The sequence below is a fragment of the Temnothorax americanus genome, unplaced genomic scaffold, assembly GCF_048541705.1.
Source record: "Temnothorax americanus isolate GAGA-0224 unplaced genomic scaffold, ASM4854170v1 Scaffold8, whole genome shotgun sequence".
NCBI lineage: Eukaryota > Metazoa > Arthropoda > Insecta > Hymenoptera > Formicidae > Temnothorax > Temnothorax americanus.
Window position 1 is genome coordinate 4691884 of NW_027509802.1, and position 15990 is coordinate 4707873.

Here is a 15990-nt window from a genome sequence, read left to right on the forward strand (position 1 = left end):
CATTGTTTGCAACTTTTGGTAATCTGCGTTGATGCGAATATGACACAGGATCTTCCAAAATTGCCGTTATTCTATGTTTATTTCTTGTCAAATTCCAAAGAAATTTATTAATTTGATCAAACTTTAATTTTATACATCTGAAATAGAGAAAAAATTAGTGGATAATGTTTCGTACCATTAGCATATATATGTATATGCAAAAACATATTGTATTTAAAAAAAAAAAAAAAATCTTTAAAAAATTTTAAAAAAATATAATTTTTTTTACACGTATTACTAATATAGTTTCATTAATTTAGAGGAGACCGAGGCTCCTTGGCACAGTTTTTTGCAATTTCGGCATTTGAGTTTTTAAACAACCAATTATCATGATTAAACAGTACTAATATGATAGAGAGAACCTTTCTCTACATTTTTATGCCAGGAACGCTCTTGTATACTGTATAGTTTCTTTGTAATAAGTGAAATATGAACATGCTGCATTGTAGCCAACTTTTCCCGATAGTAGGGTAAGTTGGCTATGCGACAAAAGTTCATGTTAAATTAATGAAAACGTAATAGAAACACAAAACGGGAAACAGATATGCACTTTTTGATAAAGATTGTATCTTTTAAAGTTATTTTATAATAAGGGTATTCAAATAAGTTAAAGTTTATTATTATTATTTATTATTTTATTATTTTGTTTCTACTCATTAATTTTCAATATTAACATGAGTATACAAAACCAAATCCAGAATACATCGTATAATACATTTTATAAAATATACATAATATTATATATGGATTTTTATTTACATTATTTTGCATGAACTGCTCTGTCATAACTTGATCAAAATGCTTACTTATTTGCTCGTGCTTGTATTATTATAACTAAAACGGTCACAATATTCATTATAAACTGAAAACAAAGACAGTATATAAGTTCTTCTTCTAAATATTTATTACAAATGTGACAATTTGTGGTATGTAATTACACAATAAATATAACTTACCGTATAAAGAAATTTGAAGCCAAATCGGAAAAGTCCGATTCCGCAGAATCTAAGTGGTGCATGAACTATTTGTAATGAAAACTGTGAAATCTAAATTAATACAATGCAATACTTATAATGTACATTTTGTTGGTTATTTGTTAAAATTATTTAATGTCTATATTAACATATTTCAATTTATCTTAAAACTTACTGTTTCATGAATTTCAACGTCACAAGTAAAATATAATAATTTATTTAATAAATCTGCTGTTGTCCGTGCCTAAAATTGTAATATTTTGAATGTAATTAAAGAAAATTTTAATTTAATTTTAACACTGAAAATTAATGATAGTCAAATTTTTAACTGATTTATTTATTATATGCATATAATTTAAATTGATGTTACACGTTAAAATTAAATGTAAAATAAATACCTTGATGGAGACTATTTCACACAAATAATTAATGAGCAGGAATTTGAAAACATTATGAGAGAACCAAAGAAAGAACACAACGGCAGACATTATCCTACATTTCACATAATTGTTGATCAGAATTGCGTAGAGAATTTCGCGCAAGTCAATCGCTATCATGCCAAAATAATATGCCATTTTAAAAGTCATTTGCGTTCCAAATATTGAGTCTATTTCATAGGATATTTTGCGCAGCTCCAAATGCAGATGTCTGGATGTATATATACATGTATGATACATATAACGTTTCGTTTTGTGTATATTACTATTTGTAAATTGTTTTTAGTAATATTACTGCAGTTACAATTGATGTAAATTTAAGTAATTTTTAGTAATATTAATATATAGCAGTATCTACAATTTACGTAAATTTCCTTACATAACGATCCATATTATGCACTTGTCACTTAGTGTTTTCGAAAATCTGCGGTTGCGCGTATTAGCCTGTATTATTTTCCGTTTATTATTTCTCATCAAGTTCTGAAGATGTTCATTAATTTGATCGAACTTTAATCCTGTGTATCTAAATATTAAAAAAGTATGGAAAGGTAAATATTTTTATTTGCAAATAACAGCATGTTATATCAATATTTTCAAGTAGACTTCGGAAATCATATAATTTATGCATACGACTACTCGAAAGAAAGTAATAGTAATTGCATTTAGAAAAATGTACCAACTCGAGAATACTTGCGGTAGTTAAATCACCAATAAAGTTTATATGAAAGCAGTAGTTTATTATAAAAATGAAACACATGGCTTTTGCAACATGACAGTCATATTTATTTTTTACGAGTAATGCTGAACTGCAATTCGTTAATGTGACTGCTGCGACCCATCCTAAGACAAACCATAGTGTTTTTTTACGTAGTTTGTCATAATCCGTCATTGTTCCCAGTTTAAGCAATGTGTTGTCAACAATATCGAGCTTTTTAAGACAGTTCCAGAATTTCTGTAACAAAGAATGTGAAGTAGTCAGATAATTATTATTTATACAAAAATTTAAGACTATATTTATGTTCTGTATCTAATAGCTGTTTGATATTTCAAGAATGTATGGAAGTTTCTTAACCCTCAGGGTACGCACTGGGTTAGCGTAACCCGAGCGAATTTTAAAAGTAGCGCTATTTCAAAGGAAGTGAATGGTGGGGGTTCATACCGGGGGGGGGGGAATCTTTGAGATAGGTAGCTACTATGTGAGCGCCAAAGGGCAGCGTCAGTCTACGCTTGGTGCTCAATAAGTTGTACGTTTTTGAAAATTGAACTCGGGTAGTCTACACCCAGTCCGTACGGAACGTTACAAAATCCGTGTTAAAAAAAAAAAAATTGTGTTTTTCGAGTATTTGCTGCAGTAAAGTGTTTTTTTTGTATTCTGGTATGTATAATTTACTATTTTTAATATACTTTTGTGCATTCTAATCTCAAAATGATGCTCTGTAGCATACCAGCATAACGTATCCGTGCATGCATGTTAATATTATTTCAATTTTTGTTGTTTATTTATATTATATTAATCAACAACATATCCAAAAGAACTATTTTTACTTTAAGATATTTTTTTTGCGTTATTATGATAAATCAAGCAAGTAACACGTTATATCGCTATCGCAAAAAAACGGGTATTTTCATAGTTCAAAAAAAAAAATACTTTTTGGAATAAATCAAAAAACAAATTTAGCCATTTCAAAGAACAACTTTTTAGCTTTCAAACGAGACTTAAAAAATGTCGATATCTTTTTTTTTTATAAAGTTATGCAATTTAAAAGAAAAAGTAAATTTTTAGGAAAATTTTTTAAGAATGGTTTACATTTTTAAATGTATCTTTGTTTAAAGAAGTAATGTAATAAATCTATCAACGCCATTGTATTTTTGAGAAAATTTCCTATCAAAAAAAAAAATTTGTTTTAATTGACAAATTACAGCCCGATATACAGTCAATCAAAGTCGCCGGGTTAGGCTAACCCATGTCCGTACGGAACGTAACTTTTTTATAGTCTGTACTCTGAGGGTTAATCTATTATTCTTGGACATTCAATTTAGATGATCATACATTCAATTTAAGTTATGTTATTAAATATCTAAGAAAAGGAAATTTATCAGTACGTGTTATATCATTATATAAAAAATTCTTTTTTAGTAGTTTTTATTATTAACCCTATTCGCTCCAACGTGTTTTCTGCTCTTTTTAATCCTAGCATCATAACTCACGAACGAATTGACGAAATTTAATGTTCCAAAGCGCAAATTAAAGCTACTACTTTTAGCTTTAATTTGCGCTTTGGAACATTAAATTTCGTCAATTGGTTCGTGAGTTATGATGCGACGATTAGAAACCCGTTGGGACACGAAAGGGCTGGTTGGAATGAATAGGGTTAAGCAGGCTTGTAACTTATTTAACTACAAATTATAAATTTTGCAGACATTTTATATATTATAGTTGTGCAAATCAGTATGAAAATGTTTATTAATAATAACTACATATACTAACATTACCTTACCTTATCATGATATATACCAATCACGATTGACAGTAATGTCACAAAGATTTCTGCCCAACTGCAAATGCGATCTTCGATGGGATAAAACTTGTAAAAAGTAGATATCAATGTAGATGTTGAGAAGAAATAGTAAACCGACCAAACCAGCAGTATATATAAAATATTAAACAGTCTTAAACGTCTGAATAAATTAGGAATTCTTAAACCAAACACATAGCTAATCACTAAAAATGGCATTAAAATCATTCGAATACTTTTGGTCATTGCGCACATAATTTCTATTTCAAACTGAACTTTTGTTGATCAGGTTGAACAGGTGTTTGCAGAAGTTGATTACGAGCGAATGGTAACGATAGTGGATCTTTGCAATTTCAATTAAGGCACTTATGGATATTAAAGTAATCAGTCTATTACAATTTATGTTTTATGATCTGTCAAAATAAGTCCAATGATGGACGTCTTGTTTTAACACAAAATTGATGTGTATTCATAATGTATGCGTGTACACATGTTTATATAATAGAAATAAGAATATTATTCAACCGAAGAAACATTTGGCTTTCTCATAGAGGAAGTGATGTCTTAAGAGCAACCACGGACATTTCTAAAAAAATTCAAAATTTTGTTTAAAAATTATGGACTTTTGATCGCGCGTATAAAGCTGGGTCTAATCAACTAAATCTTAAAAAATTATTCATGAAATAGGGGTAGAAAAAACTGAAAAATATAATAAATATTTAATAAGAATTATTCGCCAGTGATGAAATAATAATTTGGTATAGTTAAACGGCCTGACTGGCAAGTTTTATTAGTATATCACAACGACGTTTCGACCACTAATTTGGGTCCTTTTCAAGTTATTTTAACAATGGACGATTTAGAGACTTGCTGCCTTCAATCCTTTGATTTTCATATCGAGATTTTTCTCCGTTATGTCGATGACATTTTTATGTGCATTCCGCATTCGAAACTTAATGAGGTTGTCCGTACGTTTAACAACTATCATCCGCGTCTCAAATTCACGTATGAACTCGAGAAGAACAACACCTTGAATTTTTTAAACACGTCTGTTTTTAGACACGGCAACTGTTTGTTCACCAACTGGTATCGAAAACCAACGTTCTCTGGCAGGTATATTAATTTTTTCTCCAGTCATCCTTTGAAATACAAGATTAACACGGTCATTAATTTAGTTGACCAGGCCATACTATTGTCGGATAAACAGTTTCACGATGAGAACATCAAGTTAGTGAAAACCATATTGTCTAATAACTGTTTTCCGGACCTTTTGGTGAACAAACACATTCAAAGAAGAATTTCAGAAATTAACAAACGATCGAATAATGAGGATAACGCTAACAACGAGGACAGTGCATTTACTCTTGATCTGAAAAATTATGTTCCCATCCCCTACGTAAAAACTTTTAGTGAGGGATTACGCCGTACGTTCAAAAATTACGGTTTGAACACTTTGTATACGGTCCCTAAGAAAATGGATACACTAATCAGGAAAGGGAAGGATAGATTGGAGATCGGGAGATGCACTGATGTCGTCTATAAACTCGATTGTTCTGATTGCAATGCATGCTATATCGGACAAACGAAGCGACATTTAGAAACGCGTATAAAAGAGCATCGCGCAGACATAAAAAAACCCCCCAACCAACATTCGGTCGTCAGTAAACATAGAACAGATTGCGACCATAATTTCAAATGGCAGGATGTTACAATCTTACACAAAGAACAAAATTTAAAAAAACGTGAAATTTCTGAAATGCTATTTATTAAAAAACATAAAGGGGCAATCAACTCACAGAAAGACACTGAAAACCTACCATTGGTCTATGATCGAATAATTTCTTCACTTTAAGTTCTCCTTCTATGTTTACTGTATTTTGCGATAATGTATTACTTTAAGTTGTCCTTCTATGTTTACTGTATTATGCGATAATGTATCATTAGTTTTTCGGCCTTCACATGAGACCGTCGTATTTTTCCGACCCGCCACGAATTTTATATAATTGACGCACAATGATCCATGTAAGTCCTATTTATCGTTATTATCGTAAATCCGTTCAACGAGTAATGTTGTTTTTTTAAATTTCTTATATATTCTTTCATTCTCGTATTCCAGCATTGTTAAAATAACTTGAAAAGGACCCAAATTAGTGGTCGAAACGTCGTTGTGATATACTAATAAAACTTGCCAGTCAGGCCGTTTAACTATACCAAAATATAATAAAATTAGAAATAGATTGATACCTCCAAATTTGTGGAAGTTAAAGCATAAACGAACATTTTTATAAAAATTCAAAATTTTATTAAAAGAGAACCGCTTTACCGATTTTTGCTAAATTCAATCCTAACCTTAAAAAAAATGCACTCCGATATCTAAAAAATTACGGAAGTTAGAGCATTAACGGAAAACAAAGCAAAAATTCAAAATTAAAAAAAAAACCCCTTGATTATTAGCAATTTTTATTAACCCTATTTGCTCCAACCATGCCTTTTGTGTCCCACGAATTTCTAACTGTCGTTTGTTCCGGAAAACAAATGATCGTAGGAGAATCCCCTCCACGCCGGAAAATAGTTATTGTAGCAGGGAACCTCAGGTAAAAATTTAAAAGTCCTAGTTTATTTACTCTCGAAACGGCGAACAATCAAAATCTTGGTGGGACACGAAAGTGCATGGTTGGAGGATTACGTCAGTGTTGTGTGAAAGGTAAATGAGCATTTTTTTCGATAAAAATGTATTTTTGCGTATATAATTTAACCGTATTTAAAATATTTTTGTCATTAAAAAAAAATTTAACATTCTACAGAGGTCTATTATAACTCAGAGACAGGTGGAAGAGGTGGGGACGAGCTACGATTATAAAAAAAAATTAATTTTTTACATAAAAAATATCTGTCACACTTCAAATTCGCCTTTTCTTATTCAGAAATTCTTTTTCTAGCATTCTTTAAGTCCTTAAAGTTCTTATCTGTACCATTTAAAAGTTACCAAATTTGCGGCGACGAAAAATTAAGTATTCTTATTTAATTAATAATTATCTCATTTTTTTCTCATTTGCACTACTTTTAGCTTTAATTTGCGTTTTGGTTCATTAAGCTTCGTCAATTTGTTTGTGAGTTATGATTTTTTAAGTAAAATGAGTCGTAACGTGTGTTAGTCAACATATAATTGTTGTAAAAAAATATTTAAATAAATGATTTCCAAATTTTCTTTACATTGGTTTTTAATCGAAGGTACAAAGATATTATAATAATTTTTGAGGAATTTTTAAAAGCTATTAACATTTTAAAAAACACGTCTGACTTGAAAGTGCATGGTTGGAGGATTAAAGAGACGGAAAAAACGTTGGAGTGAATAGGGTTAATTCTATTATATCCTTCAGTTTTTTCTACCCCTTTTTCATATATAATTTGTTAAGATTTGGTTGATTAGTTCTGGAGTTATAGAAATTTCGGTAAATTTGGTACAGACATACACACATACATACACACATACCGACATTTTTTAAAATAGCGATTTTTCGACGTTTTAGAACATTCTGAACACATTGGCAAAAGCAACTAAAAAAAAATTTTTTTTACGAAAACAAAGCTTCCTCTATATGAGGAAGCAAAAAACGCATGTTTACGCCCGCGTAACCATTCTTGTTCTTGTCAATTTTGTTTTTTATTTTTTTATTTGGGTTTTGCAGAATCTAATTATTTTTTTAAATACAATTTTAAATCCAAAATTAAAAAATATTTTCTTAATACTAATATGAGTAATAACAAACTAAATACAGAAGTTACCATATAATACATTTTGTGAAATATACTTTACATAGAAATTTTTGTTTTAGGAACTTTTTCATAATTTACATGCGTTTGTATTATAATAACTAAAAGGGTCGCAATAGACATCATAAACTAAAAATAAAGACAGTGTAAGTTTGTTTTTTAAATATTTGTCAAAAATTTAACTACTTGTAATATAACTATATCATAAGTATAACGTACCCTGTGAAGAAACTTGAAGCCAAATTGGAAAAACCCGATTCCGCAGAATCTAAGTGGTGCATAAACTATTCGTAAGGAAAATTGTGAAATCTATATTAACAAAATGCATTAATTTTAATGCATATCTTGTTGATTTTTTTATATTTACTCATATACGTTATTTAATATTTATTTTAATATATGTATATAATATTCCAATGTATTTGTTTTAAAACTTACAATTTCACGAATTTCAGTGTCACAAGTGAAGCACGAAAATTTATTTAATAAATCTGCTGTTGCACTTGCCTGAAATTGTAATATGTTAAATATTATTATAAAAGCTTTTAATTTCATTTTAAAACTAATTACAATAATACTCAAATCTTAAATTTATTTATTTATTATAAACAAATTTTTTATACTGATATTTTTTAACAATAAGATTAAACATAAAATGAATACCTTAGTAGAGACTGTTTCGCATATGTAATTTATGAGCAGGAATTTGAAAACATTATGAGAAAGCCAGATAAAGTGTAGGGTAACCGCTATTATTCTATATTTTACATAATTGTTGATAAGAATTGGGTAAAGAATTTCGCGCAAATCAATCGCTATCCAAGCAAAATAGCATGCCATTTTGAACGTCATTTGTGTTCCAAATATTGAGTCTATTTCACGGAATATTTTGCGTAGCTCCAATTGAAGATGTCTGGACATGCATATATAAATATAAAGTTTTATTTTGTATAAACTACTATACTTATAAATATTAAGTTCTTTCTAGCAATATTACTATAGTTTAATTTATGTAAATTTTCTTACAGAATAGTCCACATTATGCATTTGCTGCTTAGTGTTTTTGAAAATCTGCGTTGGCGCGGATATGTCACAGAATTTTCCCAAGTCTGTTTTATTTTCCATTTATTATTTTTCATCAAGTTCTGAAGACGTTTATTGATTTGATCAAACTTTAATCCTGTATATCTAAATATTAAGAGAATAGATGGAAAATAAATTCGTTATTTGCAAATATCAGCATATTGTATCAATATTTTCAAATAGACTTAGGAAATCATATAATTTATGCATGATTATTTAATTTTATTAACTTATGTATATAACTACTCGAGAAAGTATAATAGTTATTGTAATTAGAAAAATGTACCAACTCGAGAATACTTGCGGTAGTTAAATCACCAATAAAGTTTATATGAAAGCAGTAGTTTTTTATAAAGATGTAACACATGGCATTTGCAGTATTATACAAGTTATATTCATCTTTTATGAATAATGCTGTACTGCAGTTCGTTAATGTGACTATCGCAAACCATCCTAAGACAAGCCATAGTGTTTTCTTGCGTAGTTTATCATAATCTGTCATTGTTCCTAGTTTAAGCAATGTATTATCGACAATGTCGAGTTTTTTTAGACAATTCTGGAATTTCTGTCACAGAAATAAAATGCAAAATAGACAAATAATTATTACTTATTCAAAAATTTGACGATTGTATTGAACATATGTAATAACATATTTGTTATATTTCAGGGACATGTAAGAGTTCTTTAAATTGTTATTTTTTGTATATTTTCATACGGTTTACATAAATTATTTTATGAAATATTAAAAAAAAGTATCTAGCAATGCGTATTTATACATATATGTGTGTGTGAAAGTTTTTGTGTTTTCATGGTAGTTCTTATTATTAAATAGGCATGAAATTGAATAAATTATAAATTCTTAGCTTTATACATATATATTTTTTATTTAGTGTTATTGTGTAAATATATATACACGAAATTGTTTATTATTAATGACTACTTATATCAATATTTTCTTACCTTATTATTATTAATTCCAATTATGATTGTCAATAAGGTCGTAAGGATTTCTAGCCAATAGCAAATGTGGTCTTCGATGGAGTGATCTTTATCAATATAAGATATTACTGTACATGTCGAGAAGAAATAGTAAGTTAACCAAATTAGCAACATATATAAGACACTAAGCCATAGTTTTACATGACTAGATAAATTGGCAATTCTTAAACCAAAGACATAACTGATTATTAGAAGTGGCTTCAAAATTGTTCGAATACTCTTGGTCATTGCGCACACGATATATATTCTAAACTGTACTTTTATTGATCTGCTGGTTGCACAAATTGTAACGAATGGTAACGAAAGCGAACTTTTCAATTTTTATTTGGCACTTATAGATATTAAAGCAATTAGTCTACTATAATGTATGCACCATTATTCATCGAACTAGACGGATGATGGATTATGCCTTTGTTTTTATTCAATACAGATACGTTTATATAAGACAGAAATATAAATGATGTATTATTTTTATGTTTCTAATGTTTCGTATTTATATAATTCTATTGTATAATATACTGTCTCAAAATATTTTTATGATGTACGTGATAATATGAATATTAATAAGTATAATATTAATGGTAGATTTGTTTTTATGGACCATTATATTGTTATTTTAAGTGGAATATGCTTATATAAAAAATTACAGTTTTGCTTTTTATATCTAAGGATTGTAGAGATATTATTCAATAAAACAATATAAAATTAGCTTCATTGAGAAAATAACACAGGCCAACATTTTTAAAATCTTGAAACCAGACTATACTTTCCCAAAGGTTTTTGGTCCGCTGAATCCGAATCCGCCAGCGGAATTGCTCCATCACATCAGGTTTTCGAGATATCCTAACCTGAAAGTGCAAAAAACACAGTTTTTTGCTATATTTGGGGTTATATTAAACCGCGAATTAATTTTTCTTCACAAAACTGGGTGCGGCATTTGAAAGTACTACTCTTCGCCTTCAAAATGCTTTTTTAATTTTTCAGATATCTTATTTCTTCTCGGTGATATCGTCCGTTGAAATTTAAGTGATGTCAGGTCTTCATGTGAAAATCAAAATATTCACTCTATACTACAATAGAGTGAAAGGCGCAGACTGCAATTTTAAATTCAACTACTCCAAAAACATAAGAATACATAACTGTGATCTGCCTAATTGACAAAAAAATACGAATTCGAAAATCTTAGAATTCTATCTTAGACTTTCTAAGATTTTCGAATTCGCCTTTTTTTGGTCAATTAGGTCTTTTTTGTAGACCACAGTTATGTATTCTTATGTTTTTGGAGTATAATAGCTGAATTTGAAATTGCAGTCTGCGCCTTTCACTCTATGTAGTATAGAGTGAATATTTTAATTCACATGAAGACCTGACATCACTTAAATTTCAACGAACGATATCTCCGAGAAGAAATAAGATATCTGAAAAATTAAAAAAAGCATTTTGAAGGCGAAGAGTAGTACTTTCAGATGCCGCACCCAGTTTTGCGGAGAAAAATTAATTCGCGGTTTAATATAACCCCGATTATAACGAAAAACTGTGTTTTTTGCACTTTCAGGTTAGGATATCTCGAAAACTTGATGTGATGGAGCAATTCCGCTGGCGGATTCGGATTCAGTGAACCGAAAACCTTTGGGAAAGTATAGTCTGGTCTCAGGGTCTAAAATTTCGCAAAATTTTGTCGGCCTGTGTAAATTTCATAAGCATACATAATGGGTGAAGGAGAGAGAGAATCGATAAAATCAACATAAAAACATAATGAAAAATTGTATGCTTTTATTTTATTGAATGTTTTGAAAATATGTGATAATTATTAATTTATAGTGCGTGTAAATTGTTGTCAAAAATATAGTTAACATTATATATTTATAAGAAATTATACTACTACATATCGTATATTACATTGCTTCTGATGCCTGCTTATTGAATATGTTTTGCACTGTATTAACCATATTTCTTAAAAATGTCTATTTATTTGTATGCGCTTGTATTAATATAACTACTGCTGTCATAAGAAATGTAGTGAACTGAAAAATAATTTATTTTTTTAGGTATTTATGATGTATTTATTATTTTGTAAATATTACATACCCCGTGAAGGAATTTGAATCCAAATTGAAATAGACCAAGCCCGTAGAATCTGAGTGGCGATTGAGCCATTTGTAATAATAATTGCGATATCTGTTATATATTAGAATACAAGACAGATTAAAATAATAATAGTTTTTCTGTTTTTTAAATTAAATGTTTATTTTAATATTTATAAAATTTATATTAATACTTACATTTTCATTTATTTCGACGTCGCACATAGAACATAATACTCTATTCGCAAAAGTTTTCGTTGCATTTGCCTGAAAGAGCCAAAATAAGTCAGAATTGTTTCTAATTTGAGAATAGTGAATGGTCTAATACCTTTGTGCTGACTTTTTCACACATATAATTAACGAAGAGGAGTTTCAAAACGTTATGGAAAAACCAAGTTATCTGAATACAGATGCGGATATTCTTAGTATTTATAAAATAATTCTTTATAAATATCAGATTAAAAAGTTCATGAAGATTCATCGCCATGAAGCCAAAATAACATCCCATTTTAAAAGTCGTCTGTATTCCGAAGATCGTATCTATTTCACGAGATATTTTACATAATTCTAAATGAAGATGCCTGGCGTAAAGACGACATTTTAACTTTTGCTGTCCAATTTTGTTGTAGACTAAAATTATAAAAATTTTCTTACATTGTGGTCCATATTATCTGTTTATTGCTAGAAGTTTTCAGGAGTGTGCATTGGGCCGGTGAATCTAATACAGTATTTTCCCAAGCTTGCTTTATTGCTTGTTTGTTATTGCTTGCCAAATTTTGAAGATGTTTGTTAATTTCGTCAAATTGTAATCCTATGTATCTATATTTATAGAGAAGATTGAATAATAACGATTTATTAATGTACATATAAAGAAACGCAGATATATTAAAAAAAAATTTTAAACTTTAAAAAACTAATTTTTTATGTATTATACAGGATGATTCAAAAGGTTACTGCTAAACTTAAAGGAGCATATAGAGAGATCAAAATAGAGCAACTTTCGATTACAAACTTATGTTTTTCGAAGTAATCTTGAGTCAGTACATGCTTTTAAATGTATGGAGCTCGGATAATATACCAATGAAATAATTAATTTTCTACTCTCTCCTTAGCTTTATTTTGTTTTTATTCAGATTTTGTTAAGGATTACACTAGCACACAACCTGAATTTACAAAAAATTTTCGAATTGGCGACCCCATATTCAATGGCAAGCATTTCGGTATCGTCAAACAGAACTCTGACGCACTCTCTCAAATATCCCAGGTATCACGCGTAATTTTTAACAAAACAAAATAAAGCTAGTGGAAGAGTAGCAAATTGCGATTAATTCATTGGTATATTATCCGAGTTCCAAATATATTTGTAGACCTATACTGACTTAAGATTACTTCGGAGAACACAAGTTTTTAATCAAAAGTTGTTCTATATTTTGATCTTTCTATACGCTTCTTAATTTAGCAGTAATTTTTTGAATCATTCTTATATTGTGTATAGCATAATAATTTTTCAGAATATATAATTTATGTTATATGTATATCTTATACAAAATATACACATACAATTCTGATATAGTAATGTTTATATATATAAGATACCAACCCAAGGAAACTTGCAACAGTTAGATCGTCGATAAAAATAATATGAGAACAATAGTTTACTGTCATGGTGATACAAATAAGTGTTAGAATATCATAATTATATTGATATTGTATAAATAGGGCATGCACACAATTTATTAATGCGGCTGTCACGAACCATCCTACGACAAGCCATACTGTTTTTATATACAGCTGTCGATAATTTATTGTTGTTCCCAATCTTTCTAATGTGATGTCCACAATAGCAAGCTTTTTCAGACAACATCTAAATTTCTAAGCACAAAAATAAGGCATAAGATGTGTATGTAGATATCATTTTTAAAAGATATTTTTTATATTTTGTTTTAAGGAATAGTTTTACTATATTAAATGTAATAGTTTACTATATTATTGCCGAAAAGAGCTAATAACTTATATGATCTTAATTAATATGTAAGATATTTTGCATTTTTTATGACTATTTCTTTTAGTAGTTTAATGTTGCAAAAAACTGTTAGCTTTATTTATCAATCAATGATTTACTTTAGAACTAAAATTATCTGAATACATCCGAGATTACTTTTTTTAGTGATAAGATTATGTTAAATTTTTTCCTACCTTAACATAGTACAATCCAATTATAATTGATAATAACGTTATAAAAGTGGTTAGCCAATGGCAAATAAGATGCAGAACTGAATAAATATTTATATAAAACGCTGCAATGGAATTCACATAATAGTAAGTCAACCACAATAGCAGTATGTATAAAAAACTGAGCCATGGTCTGGAGCAACCTGCCGGAAACTCGACAATTCTTAAACCAAACACAAAATTGATTATCAGGAGAGGCGATAGAACCGTTCGAATGCTCTCGTTCATTGTAGGTATCGTTGAAATTACAAACTACTATGCTTTTTCTGTTGAGTGGATGACTACAACGATGGATTTCCATAATTGTAATTGCAGCACTTATGCATATTGAAATTATTGATCTCTGTTAAATTTTACATACTACGAGCTGTACAAACAGGTCTAATGACGTGTGTCGACGTAAAGTATAAATGCATTCATGACAAAAAATTCGATACTATTACTTTTTAATATTTTTATTGAAATAAGGTTGTTGAGAAATACGTTGGTGTATATTTTTATACAAAGCAAATACATAGTAAATATCGATGTTATTCTTACATCTCTATATTAATATATTTATTTATTCGCCGGACTGTTGTATAATAATATTGCATGTATTTAAAAAAATTACCGTATAATAAAACCTAAAAAAAAAAGAAAGTGGTAGTATTATACCTCGAAAAAACCTAAGTAACAAGTGGTAGATCTTTATATCTCGAAAAATCTCGAAAAAATCTAAGCAGTAGTATCTTTATTTCCGAAAAATTATAACCCAAGTGATATACGTCACAAAATTATGTTACCTTATCAAAAAGAAGAGTCGCGCTTCAAGTGATCTATTACAATTACAAAAAAGAAATGATATCTCTTTAAGTTAGAGCGCCAATTACAGAGAGAACATGTATATTGCCTCAAAAAATAATTGTTGCACTACATTGAAAAATCTTTACATTGTGTCAATTAGAAAAGAATGTATAATAACAATTTTATAAGATTAAAAAATTTTATTTAAATTTAACAAGGGAATACAAGATATTTAAATACAAAGTTATTTACATGTGTATTTTTTAATGGCCACAAAGAATTACAGAAGTAACAGTACAAAATAAAAATATTTTATTAAAATACATAAATTTTTCTTGTAAAAAAACTTGGCGCTGCTAGACCTTTTAAATAAATAAAAACAACAATAAATAAAAATAATTCAGAGAAGAATACAATGGGAGTAATATTAAATGATTATCAGCGTGGATGTGGGAGTGAGTGATATGGGTGTGCGTGACTACGCGGACGGCGGATAATGCGGCTTATAATTAAGTATAGAATAAGTTTATTTATTTATTTAAAATTTCGAGGTCTAGCAGCGCCAAGTTTTTTTACAAGAAAAATTTATGTATTTTAATAAAATATTTTTATTTTGTACTGTTACTTCTGTAATTCTTTGTGGCCATTAAAAAATACACATGTAAATAACTTTGTATTTAAATATCTTGTATTCCCTTGTTAAATTTAAATAAAATTTTTTAATCTTATAAAATTGTTATTATACATTCTTTTCTAATTGACACAATGTAAAGATTTTTCAATGTAGTGCAACAATTATTTTTTGAGGCAATATACATGTTCTCTCTGTAATTGGCGCTCTAACTTAAAGAGATATCATTTCTTTTTTGTAATTGTAATAGATCACTTGAAGCGCGACTCTTCTTTTTGATAAGGTAACATAATTTTGTGACGTATATCACTTGGGTTATAATTTTTCGGAAATAAAGATACTACTGCTTAGATTTTTTCGAGATTTTTCGAGATATAAAGATCTACCACTTGTTACTTAGGTTTTTTCGAGGTATAATACTACCACTTTCTTTTT

General features: G+C 28.8%; 3 protein-coding genes and 1 long non-coding RNA gene across 4 annotated transcripts in view; 1 reads left to right on the top strand and 3 right to left on the bottom strand.

Moving 5' to 3' along the window:
- The window catches only part of LOC143907282 (uncharacterized), a 175068-nt gene that overhangs the window by 135314 nt on the left and 23764 nt on the right, over window positions 1-15990 (top strand). The window lies entirely within an intron of this gene.
- LOC143907230 (uncharacterized) lies at window positions 807-4628 on the bottom strand. Its single transcript, XM_077423864.1, has 7 exons — window positions 3949-4628; window positions 2131-2402; window positions 1830-1973; window positions 1412-1661; window positions 1189-1257; window positions 996-1085; window positions 807-901 (listed from the first exon to the last, which is right to left on the bottom strand). The coding sequence occupies exons 1-7, from the start codon at window positions 4219-4221 to the stop codon at window positions 842-844; spliced, it is 1158 nt and encodes a 385-aa protein (XP_077279990.1). The 5' UTR covers window positions 4222-4628; the 3' UTR covers window positions 807-841.
- On the bottom strand, window positions 7900-9376 carry LOC143907309 (uncharacterized). Its single transcript, XM_077423992.1, has 5 exons — window positions 9114-9376; window positions 8767-8928; window positions 8404-8653; window positions 8179-8247; window positions 7900-8049 (listed from the first exon to the last, which is right to left on the bottom strand). Exons 1-5 carry the CDS (start codon window positions 9323-9325, stop codon window positions 7900-7902), a joined length of 843 nt encoding a protein of 280 aa, XP_077280118.1. The 5' UTR covers window positions 9326-9376.
- LOC143907247 (uncharacterized) lies at window positions 11524-14354 on the bottom strand. The gene is made up of 6 exons (XM_077423891.1): window positions 14103-14354; window positions 12561-13778; window positions 12235-12487; window positions 12105-12173; window positions 11911-12000; window positions 11524-11846 (listed from the first exon to the last, which is right to left on the bottom strand). The coding sequence occupies exons 2-6, from the start codon at window positions 12770-12772 to the stop codon at window positions 11787-11789; spliced, it is 684 nt and encodes a 227-aa protein (XP_077280017.1). The 5' UTR covers window positions 12773-13778; window positions 14103-14354; the 3' UTR covers window positions 11524-11786.